At 42.1% G+C, this 12,328-nt stretch overlaps 1 protein-coding gene across 1 annotated transcript in view; it reads left to right on the top strand.

The window, feature by feature from the left end:
* Positions 1-12,328, top strand: part of LOC126251318 (fatty acyl-CoA hydrolase precursor, medium chain-like) — a 177,353-nt gene that overhangs the window by 157,039 nt on the left and 7,986 nt on the right. Inside the window, exon 9 of the mRNA XM_049951647.1 lies at positions 2,772-2,907. Within this exon, the coding sequence (XP_049807604.1) occupies positions 2,772-2,907 (136 nt within the window). The remainder of the gene's footprint in view (positions 1-2,771; positions 2,908-12,328) is intronic.

The raw sequence follows: 12,328 nt of genomic DNA, 5'->3' as shown, positions 1-12,328 counted from the left end.
TCTCAATAAATTATCCATAACACAACAGTATCAACAAAACATGACCTGGCTTCATTAAATACTTAAGGCTGGCATTTCGTCTATCTATCAGTTAGTTTCTCAATCTTGTGTTTTGGAATAATTTTCGCAACTGTGTTATTGCGACCACAGTTCTCTTTACGCTTCTGAACACAACATATTCTCAAAACCGCACACTGCGATACAATTCGCAATATATAGATTAAATAGTATCGCTTATTGCTGCCACTGTCTCGCCCTTTTACAAACAGAATTCTCCTTGAAATGCTTTGTTTTGCTGTACTCCTGCTTAGCCAAAACAACTTCTGGCCGCTGGTGCCACTACACAATGCACCTTATCCCTTAATTTATTTGTACACGGTTTGACTGGTTTGTTTTGTACAACAGACGCACTCATGACAGCTCTACACTGGCATCTGCTTTCTGGCACCGAAGGCTAACTTTGGTATGGTGTCCAGTCTGAATGTTCATTTTCAGGCTCGCTTGCATCCTTCACCCACTTCATACTCATCTCTGAGATCATACTTCACGGGCGCTGCAAACAGCTCGCTGCGCAAGTTATCACCTTGCCTTGCAAGTCTGTGAGCCAGTACTGGTGCTCGCGCTACATTCTGAACTTCTGGCATACACTCTTCAACTGATTCTGCCCTGCTGACTATGTTAATCTATGAACTCGTCTTTTCTTCGTTTTGCTCCATTCACCTTGCGTCTGAGGATATATATGAGCCTCTACCGTTTCCGCGGCTACAATTGCAACACAACTGTGAGCAACTGCTTGTGCATGCTCTGTAGCATCTAAAACAATAACATCGTTTGCGATATCACTTTGCACGACGCAAGAATCACCAGCACATCTGCTTCTAGCCCAAGGTTCCTGACTTCAACACAACTCCTAATGGGGAAGATACTACTGCACTTAAATCACCCTTCTTGACATCTCCATATGTAATGACTTCGGTACTGCCCACACTTATTTCTGCTACCTCAGACTCCACAATTCCACTGGATATCGAGTTGGTGCTTCTACATTATTCATTCCAACTTCGTCATTATCCTGCGTCTCACATAAATCCCAAGGAACGTTTAATTCGTCACCACCTACAACTAATTTATTCTTCCCAGGGCCGACAAGTTCGAATACATTAACGATAGACGGCCATTCTGAAGGAACAGGCAAACTACGCACAGACTTGAAACTTCTTGGGAGATTGAAACTGTGTGATGGACCGAGACTCGAACTCGGGAACTTTGCCTTTCGCGGGCAAGTGCTCTACCACTTGGTAAAGCAAGGCTTCTTCAAGACTCACCAATGTACTGAAAAATGCCTGACAAGTCAGGATATTTAGAAGATCACCAGTGACCATTCTAAATCCTACAACATTTGGTTTCATGTTGTCTTCTCCATTGAGAATCCCACCTGGAGAAAAGTCATTCACTTTATGTGCGTAGTATAAAAAAAATTTACATTTTAAGCATTTTCTTACCGATTATCGTTAATGAATGTATTTTCTATCATAGTAATGAGTTACTTATTATTTGCGATTAATAAAATACATGTATGTGAAATGGTAAACAAAAAAAAACATGAATGCAAAACGTAAAATAACGATATAAGACGTAAACAAATGTAAATAAAATAAATAGATCTGTAATGCACATTTAGATACTTTAATTAGATATGCCAAAAATGCTAGTAATGGTATTTCTGAAACCAGTTTCATTACACAGGGATGTATGTGGTTTGTGTAATTTATGGTGTAACAAAAGTTTTTTTCCATAATTAATTTAAGATGGTGTGGTATTTTGCAATTACTTATACAGTTTTCAGGAACGTTAAGTACATATCGACTTTCATACGAAAAACGTTGTTTACGTACCATCGTCTCGAAGATATTCCCTCTAAACCTAAAATTCCAAATTACGTTTCGGAGTCTGTTTTACACCTTAAGAGTGAAAATGGGCACAAACAAATAAATGCGTATTACACTATTTTGCTCCGTCTACATTCCCATTAAGTTTCATCAAGATCGTTTACTGACACTTGGGAATATTTCCTTCCAAGTCCTCGGAGGAACTCAGTCGCAGCCCGGTCTCGAACCGACGGCTTTTGCTGCCGATGCCCATTCGTCTCACTGTCAGGCGAGTCACTTACGTCGTGAAAGTGCTGCTGGACTCCAGCGACGTGAATGCTTCTGGCGCAAAATTTAGACATACTTACATCGCTCCAGGGCGCATTTGTTACACTAAAACCGGGCCCCTAGTCACGTTACCCAATGCAAGAGGCTTGCCATGGTGTGGTGAAATCGATATGTTTATTTTGACTCACATGGCGCCAGACTGCAGCTGCTGGCTGCGTCTGCTAATACAATTCTTCACGGCACCTTTCGCACTTCTTGTTATTACTCTTGCTAAAAGATTGGGTAGTGACGCTACAAGACAGTAGGAAATTTACGGACAACACGTGGTTAGCTACGAAACGTGTCTTGCGCCTTTTGCTAGCATTGTCGAATAACTCGGGAACGACTCTGTTACAGAAACGGTGCCTACTTCTATACACCGTATCATAAATAAAACACGAAGAAAATGAGACAGTACGGTGCCACACGCACAGAGATTACAATCATTACTATGTAGCCTACTTGCATAAGTAACATGATGTGCAGGAATCCGAAATCGTTATCCGCAGTTCCCATCACATATGCCATCACATATGGCACCTACTCTTTATCGTGGAATTTTACGATATGTTACAGGTATCTGTCATGCAGAAGACTTGTTATACTTATTCTCAAACAACACATATCTTCCAATAATTGGCGAGAGGCCCGAGAACGACATGCAGATGGTTAAAGTCATGACTAAACTGTGGACGGACTTCGCAAGAACTGGGTAAGTACTCACATGTCCTCTTTTAAGAACACTGTGCTCTCCTCACAGTTTCGCACCATCTTCCATTGTTTTTGGAAGTTCTCTCGCCTCTTATTCATAACGGAGCTTTTGTTAACACGTTTGTCAGTCAATCAAGCGTAATGAACACCATTCTACAGTAGCTGTAAGAACTGTGAAATCTTATCAAAACGTAAGTCAAAGCTACAGACTGCCGTATTTCCGACGCATTAGTAGGAATTTGAAGATAATATGGCACCAAAATGTGCGAACTCTTATTTAACATTTACAGAATAGCTTATACAAGAAGAACACGATTCAAATTACGCGAGAAGATCCGGCCGCAACCGGAAACGCCTTTGTTTTAATTATGTTCACCCCAAATCCTGTATCATTTCCGTGACACTCTCTCCCTATCTCTCGATAGTACAAAACGTGCTGCCTTATTTTTGAGTTTTTCGATGTATTTCGTTAATCCTATCTGGTAAGGGTCCCACACCACGCAGCAGTATTCCAAAAGTGGTCCGCCAATGAAACGCAGTTTCTGATTCGTCTTCGCCACAACATTTTCTATGTTTCTTTCCAAATAAACTTGTTCGTAATTGTAATTCCTAGGTATTTAGTTCAATTTACATCCTTTAGATTTGATTAATTTATTGTGTAACCGAAGTTTAACGGATTCTTTTTAGCACTCATGTTGATGACCTCACACTTTTCACTATTTAGTGTCAATTTCCAATTTTCGCACTAAACAGACGTTTTTTTTTTAAATCGTTTTGCGGTTAGTTTTCATCTTCTGATGACTTAAGTAGACGGTAGACGGTAGACTTCAGAATCATCTGAAAACAACCTAAGATGGTTGCTTATATTGTGTCCTAAATCTTTTATATAGATAAGGAACAGCAGAGGGCCTATAACACTACCTTGGGGATCACCATAAATCACTTCTGTTATACTCGATGTCTTTCCGTCAATTTCTCCGAAATGTAACCTCTCTGACCGGAAATCACGAGTCCAATCCACTGAGACGATATTCCATAAGCACGCAAGCCGCTTGTGAGCTACAGTGTCAAACCCCTTCTGGAAATATGGAAATACAGAATCAATTTGAAATCCATTGTCAATAGCACTCAGCACTTCGTGTGAGTAAAAAGATACTTGTGTCTTACGAGAACGGTGTTTTCTAAATCCGTGTTGATTATGTGCAAATGAACCGTTCTCTCAGAGGTATTTCGTAATGTTCCACAATCCTGCTGCATATCGACGTTAATGATGCAGCTTTCCAGTCGTTGGGTATGGATCTTGTATCGAGGGAGCATAAGTATATGATTGTTAATTATGGCGCTATTACATCAGCATACTTTAAAAAGAATCTAATTGGCAAACGGTCTGAATCGAGAGATTTGGTTTTATTAAGTGATTCAAGTTCAAATGGTTGAAATGGCTCTGAGCACTATGCAACTTAACTTCTGAGGTCATCAGTCGCCTAGAACTTAGAACTAATTAAACCTAACTAACCTAAGAACATCACACACATCCATGCCTGAGGCAGGATTCGAACCTGCGACCGTAGCGGTCGCTCGGCTCCAGACTGTAGCGCCTAGAACCGCACGACCACTCCGGTCGGCTGATTTATGTTACTTCAATACTTCGAGAATATCTACTTCTAAGTTACTCATGTTAGGAGCTGTTCTTGATTCGAATTCTGGAATATTTACTTCGTCTCCTTTCGTTAAGCTATTTCGGAAGGGTGTGTTTACTAACTCTGCTTTAGTAGCATTGTCAGCGATAGTATTTCCATTGCTATCGCGCAGACAAGGCATTGACTGTGTCTTGCCGTTAGAATACTTTACATACGACCTACCTCTCTCTGGATTTTCTGCTAGTGTTCCAGACGAAGTTTAGTTGTGCAAACTGTTAGAAGCATCTCGCACTGAAGTCCTCGTTGAGTATCGAGCTTCTGTGACAGATCCTCAATCTTGGGGATTTTGCGTTCGTTTAAATTTTTCATGCTTCTTTCGTTGCTTTTGCAACAGTGTTTTGGCCATTTTTTGTTTAACGTGTGGGATCAGCTACGTCGTTTGTGAATTTATTTGGTATAAATCTCTAAATTGCTGTCGATACTACACTGGTACCCAAAATTAAAACAATAAATCTCTATTTCGCCGTACTGTGTCTAATTTACAGTATAATCATACAAACCGTCGGCAGATGTCCGTACTATCGTTCCCTGTAAGTAAGACAGCGTTTCGGTCAAAGGAAAACCACGCCAGCGATGTCGCCAGGGCACCTATCAAATGGAGTAGTTTTTGCCGGGTAGCCCCACATCCGCAGTCGCTGTGTACACAGTCACAGACGGAGCAGTATGGCACAGACAAGACGCCTACCAGAGTGTCTGCGTTGGATGGCCATAGGAAGAATAGGAGCAGAACAGTCGCAAACTCGTGTGGCCCGATGGCTTAACGTGAATCGTTCTGTCGTTTCTCGGATGTGGCGACAGTTTATAGAGACCGAAACTGTATCCCGAAGACCAGGTGAGAGAGGATCATTATCTGGCTATAAGGACACGACGGTACCGCCTTAGTACTGCGCAGCAGCTGGCATATGACCTCGGAGCATCCACTGGACATGTCGTATCGAGGTGTAGAGGCGGCTTCGACAGAGCTGCCTTTACTGTCGGAGACTTGCTGTATCTGTACCTCTGACGCGTCTGCACCTCTGGAGTGTAGTCGTCAACATGCCACCTGGAGAGCCGAACAGTGGGCCAATATCCTTTGCACAGATGAGTCCCGGTTTGGTAACTACTGTCAGGGATCGTGACGAGGTCTTGGGATCTCGTGTACTGTTGATGCGAGGTGCTGTGCGCCCAGACTTCGTATTGGTGGACGATACATTCCATTAGAACTACTGATGGCCTTGGGAGAGCCAGTCATGACAAAACTCTACCATCTGGTGAGCAAGATGTATGAGACAGGCGAAATACCCACAGACTTCAAGAAGAATATAATAATTCCAATCCCAAAGAAGGCAGGTGTTGACAGATGTGAAAATTACCGAACTATCAGTTTAATAAGTCACAGCTGCAAAATACTAACGTGAATTCTTTACAGACGAATGGAAAAACTGGTAGAAGCGGACCTCGGGGAAGATCAGTTTGGATTCCGTAGAAATGTTGGAACACGAGAGGCAATACTAACCTTACGACTTATCTTAGAAGAAAGATTAAGAAAAGGCAAACCTACATTTCTAGCATTTGTAGACTTAGAGAAAGCTTTTGACGACGTTAACTGGAATACTCTCTTTCAAATTCTGAAGGTGGCAGGGGTAAAATACAGGGAGCGAAAGGCTATTTACAATTTGTACAGAAACCAGATGCCAGTTATAAGAGTCGAGGGGCATGAAAGGGAAGCAGTGGTTGGGAAAGGAGTGAGACAGGGTTGTAGCCTCTCCCCGATGTTATTCAATCTGTATATTGAGCAAGCAGTAAAGGAAACAAAAGAAAAATTCGGAGTAGGTATTAAAATTCATGGAGAAGAAGTAAAAACTTTGAGGTTCGCCGATGACATTGTAATTCTGTCAGAGACAGCAAAGGACTTGGAAGAGCAGTTGAACGGAATGGACAGTGTCTTGAAAGGAGGATATAAGATGAATATCAACAAAAGCAAAACGTGGATAATGGAATGTAGTCAAATTAAATCGGGTGATGCTGAGGGGATTAGATTAGGAAATGAGACACTTAAAGTAGTAAAGGAGTTTTGCTATTTAGGGAGTAAAATAACTGATGATGGTCGAAGTAGAGAGGATATAAAATGTAGACTGGCAATAGCAAGGAAATCGTTTCTGAAGAAGAGAAATTTGTTAACATCGAGTATTGATTTAAGTGTCAGGAAGTCGTTTCTAAAAATATTTGTATGGAGTGTAGCCATGTATGGAAGTGAAACATGGACGATAACCAGTTTGGACAAGAAGAGAATAGAAGCTTTCGAAATGTGGTGCTACAGAAGAATGCTGAAGATAAGGTGGGTAGATCACGTAACTAATGAGGAGGTATTGAATAGGATTGGGGAGAAGAGAAGTTTGTGGCACAACTTGACTAGAAGAAGGGATCGGTTGGTAGGACATGTTTTAAGGCATCAAGGGATCACAAATTTAGCATTGGAGGGCAGCGTGGAGGGTAAAAATCGTAGAGGGACCAAGAGATCAATACACTAAGCAGATTCAGAAGGATGTAGGTTGCAGTAGGTACTGGGAGATGAAGAAGCTTGCACAGGATAGAGTAACATGGAGAGCTGCATCAAACCAGTCTCAGGACTGAAGACCACAACAACAACAACAGTGTTTGACTTTACAGAGAACGAGTGGTTGATGTTTTCTTGGAAACCGAAGATACTGCACGCATTGTTCAAATGGTTCAAATGGCTCTGAGCACTATGGGACTTAACTGCTGTGGTCATCAGACCCCTAGAACTTAGAACTACTTAAACCTAACTAACCTAAGGACATCACAAACATCCATGCCCGAGGCAGGATTCGAACCTGCTACCGGAGCGGTCACGCTGTTCCGGACTGTAGCCCCTAGAACCGCTCGGCCACTCCGGCCGGCTGCATGCATGGCGTGGTCTGCTCGCTCTCCCGATTTTAATCCCATAAAGCGTGTCTGGCATGCAGTAGGGAGACGAGTTACATCGCACCAAAGTCCACAAACCACTCTCCAACTCTTGCGAGCAGCTCTGTAGAGAGAATGGCCATTATTACCTCAACATGACACTGATGACGTTATTCACAACATGCTTCCTCGTTGTCAGGCCTGTATTGATAGCAGAGGTGATCACACCCCGTAATGAACACATTATCCAGTTGTCGCAATGTGTGTGAAAATCTGTTAAGATGGAAAAAACGAAGAACATTTTCGTCTACTGTTATGTACAGGGTGTTTCAAAAATGACCGGTATATTTTAAACGGCAATAAAAACTAAACGAGCAGCGATAGAAATACACCGTTTGTTGCAATATGCTTGGGACAACAGTACATTTTCAGGAAGACAAACTTTCGAAATTACAGTAGTTACAATTTTCAACAACAGATGGCGCTGCGGTCTGGGAAACTCTATAGTACGATATTTTCCACATATCCACCATGCGTAGCAATAATATGGCGTAGTCTCTGAATGAAATTACCCGAAACCTTTGACAACGTGTCTGGCGGAATGGCTTCACATGCAGATAAGATGTACTGCTTCAGCTGTTCAATTGTTTCTGGATTCTGGCGGTACACCTGGTCTTTCAAGTGTCCCCACAGAAAGAAGTCACAGGGGTTCATGTCTGGCGAATAGGGAGGCCAATCCACGCCGCCTCCTGTATGTTTCGGATAGCCCAAAGCAATCACACGATCATCGAAATATTCATTCAGGAAATTAAAGACGTCGGCCGTGCGATGTGGCCGGGCACTATCTTGCATAAACCACGAGGTGTTCGCAGTGTCGTCTAAGGCAGTTTGTACCGCCACAAATTCACGAAGAATGTCCAGATAGCGTGATGCAGTAATCGTTTCGGATCTGAAAAATGGGCCAATGATTCCTTTGGAAGAAATGGCGGCCCAGACCAGTACTTTTTGAGGATGCAGGGACGATGGGACGGCAACATGGGGCTTTTCGGTTTCCCATATGCGCCAGTTCCGTTTATTGACGAAGCCGTCCAGGTAAAAATAAGCTTCGTCAGTAAACCAAATGCTGCCCACATGCATATCGCCGTCATCAATCCTGTGCACTATATCGTTAGCGAATGTCTCTCGTGCAGCAATGGTAGTGGCGCTGAGAGGTTGCTGCGTTTGAATTTTGTATGGATAGAGGTGTAAACTCTGGCGCATGAGACGATACGTGGACGTTGGCGTCATTTGGACCGCAGCTGCAACACGGCGAACGGAAAACCGAGGCCGCTGTTGGATCACCTGCTGCACTAGCTGCGCGTTGCCCTCTGTGGTTGCCGTACGCGGTCGCCCTACCTTTCCAGCACGTTCATCCGTCACGTTCCCAGTCCGTTGAAATTTTTCAAACGGATCCTTTATTGTATCGCTTTTCGGTCCTTTGGTTACATTAAACCTCCGTTGAAAACTTCGTCTTGTTGCAACAACACTGTGTTCTAGGCGGTGGAATTCCAACACCAGAAAAATCCTCTGTTCTAAGGAATAAACCATGTTGTCTACAGCACACTTGCACGTTGTGAACAGCACACGCTTACAGCAGAAAGACGACGTACAGAATGGCGCACCCACAGACTGCGTTGTCTTCTATATCTTTCACATCACTTGCAGCGCCATCTGTTGTTGAAAATTGTAACTACTGTAATTTCGAAAGTTTGTCCGCCTGAAAATGTTCTGTTGTCCCAAGCATATTGCAACAAACGGTGTATTTCTATCGCTGCTCGTTTAGTTTTTATTGCTGTTTCAAATATACCGGTCATTTTTGAAACACCCTGTATGTTGCAGTTCTTTACGTTCTGTATTTTTTACATTAATTCTGCTTTTCTGCCACCTGTTTGTACCGTTTTGTGGCACAGTAAGCGCAACCTTGCGAAATTTCCCTTTCTTGCATTAATTTTGGACACCAGTGTATTTCTTTGAATTCAAGTTACTTTTGGTCTACATTTATATTTTTAATTTGAAATAATTGGAGGTTGTCTTTCAGGAAGGCATCAACCGAATTTTTATCTGCTTTTTTGAACAGATATATTTTTCGTTATTTTTGGCGGATTTGAGAGTTACAGCATTCAGTCTCGCTACGACAACCCTGTGATCACTAATCACTGTATCCGTTTTGAGGCTCATTATTAGTTCAGGTTTATTTGTTGCTAAGAGGTCAAGTGTGTTTTCACAACCGTTTACTATTCGAGTGGACTCATGAACTAACTGCTCGATATAGTTTTCAGCGAATGTGCTTAGCACCATATCGGATGATGTTTTTATGTGTACCTCCGGACTTAAAGAAGTATTTTCGTCAAAATATCAAGGGTGAACTGAAATCACTACCAACTCTCTCTCCCCCCCCCCTCTCTCTCTCTCTCTCTCTCTCTCTTTCTTTCTCTCTCTCTCTCTCTCTCTCTCTCTCTCTCTGCCATCCTCCACCTCCCATCCCCACACACACATTCACTTCAAACGCAAGCAATAAACATAGGGTTACAATTTCATCAGCCAAAAAGTGACGTCAAGTGCATCGAACGGAACAATCTAACTTCTTTTTATTTGTAGTTAATCTGACATGATCACTCGGTGGAGGAGACGGTCTAAAAATTTGTCCCATAGTATTCTTACGAAAATTCTTTATTTACTTGCCAGGAATGCCATACTAATATATTAATGGATTACTAGTTCGAGCATTACGAATTGCCATTTTCTGATCTATAATAGCATGTTGTATATAAAAACTCAGTGACAAACACTTATGTTCCTATAAAACCGGATAGTGGTACTTAAATCTCAAAATGATTTACAATGCTCTGTCACGACAATATCATACAAAGTGTGTAAGATAATGCCTGTTACAAAATTCTGTTCATATGGACGGACGTAATGGAAAGTCCAGATAAAATAATGAGTGTACCTAATAAGTAAAATCAAATGGTACCGTGCCATAGTAAAGCCGAGGAATTAAATAACATGTGATAATGGTGATGACGTTCCATACCCCGTGGAGCGTAGGTAGACGATACGGGAGACCCGCACCGCCGACCATGCAAGGTCCTAGCGGAGGTGGTTTGTCATTGCCTCCTTCTACCGTAATGGGAATGAATGATTATGATGAAGACGACACAACACCCAGTCATCTCTAGGCTGGGAAAATCCGTGAGCCCGCCGGAAATCGAACCCGGGGCCCTGTGAGCGTGAAACGAGAACGCTACCGCAAGACCACCAGCTGCCGACAGAAAAAAAAAACATTTACGACTCAAAATTTTTGAGGCAAGAACACAATACAATTTTTTTCATCAGTATCCTCACTGGATTTCTGGGGCCAGCCACGAATTCCTCTCCTGTGCCAACCTCTTCATCCCGGAGCAGCAGTTGCAACATAGGTCCTTAATGCTTGTTGGATGTATTCCAAACTCTTTTTTCCTCTACGGGTCTTATACTCTACACCTCTCTCTAGTACCTTGAAAGTTATTGCATGAAGCCTTAAAATATGTCCTACCATCCTCTCCAGTCTTCTTGTCAGTGTTTTCTCTATATTCCTTCCCTATCCGATTCTGGGGAGAATCTCTGAGTTCTGTACCTTATCAATCCACCTTATTTTCAACAATTTTCTGTAGCATCACATCTCAAATATTTCGATTCTCTTCTTTTTGGTTATCACGCAGTTCAAGTTTCACTACAATGAAATTCTGTGTTCCAAATGTACATTAGCAGCAATTGCTTCCTTAAATTAAAGCCTATGCTACGTCTGATACCAGTAGACTTCTCTTGGCCAGGAATGCGTTTTGCCAGTGCTAGTCTGCATCTTCTGTCATCCTTGCTCCGTCCGTCAGTGGTTATTTTGCAGTTAGGTAGCGGAATTCATTAACGTCATCTATTTCGTGACCATCAACCCCGATGTTAAGTTTCTCGCTGTTCTCAGTTCTGCTACTTCTCATTATTTTTGCCATTCTTCGATTTACTCTCAATCCATATTCTGTACTCATTAGACTATTCATTCCATTCAGAAGATCCTGTAATTCGTCTTCTCTTTCAGTGAGGATAGCAATGTCACCCCTCAAGCTTATCATTGATATACTTTCAGCTTGAATTTTAATTCTACTCATTTACTTTTGTTTTATTACCTTCGTTGCATCTTGGATGTATAGACTGAACACTAGGGGAAAAAGAAAACGTCCAAGTCTTACACAAGTGTAATCTGAGCAGTTCGTTCTGGGTCTTAGACCCTTATCGTTCCTTATTGTCTCTTTGTACATATTGTGTACCCTTATTTTCCTCGAAATTTCGAACATGTTGCGGCATTTGACGTTATCGAACGCTTTATGCAGCTTTTTGCTCCCATTACGAACCTCAACGTGAGAATTGTCTCGTTGGTGCCTTTATCTTCCAAAAAGCCATGTGGATTCGCATATGACACACCTTCAACAGTCCTTTCCATTATTGTGTATACTATTCCTGTCAGCAAGTTTGATGCATGAGTGGTTAAGCTGATTGTGCGAAAAATTCTTACCCTTATCAGTTCCTACTGTACCTAGAATTGTGTGAAAGATGCTTTTTCGGGAAGTCAGGTGGTACTTCGCCAGACATACGTTTTACATACCAGTGTGAGTCGTCGTTTAGTTGGCTCTTCCACCAACGGTTTTAGAAATTTTGATGAATATTATCTATCCCTTCTGCTTTATTCGAGCTTAAGTCGTACAGAGCTCTTTTAAATATAGATCTTAATACTGGATGCCCCGTCTT

The sequence above is a fragment of the Schistocerca nitens genome, chromosome 4, assembly GCF_023898315.1.
Source record: "Schistocerca nitens isolate TAMUIC-IGC-003100 chromosome 4, iqSchNite1.1, whole genome shotgun sequence".
NCBI lineage: Eukaryota > Metazoa > Arthropoda > Insecta > Orthoptera > Acrididae > Schistocerca > Schistocerca nitens.
This window is presented reverse-complemented; position numbering and strand designations above follow the sequence as displayed.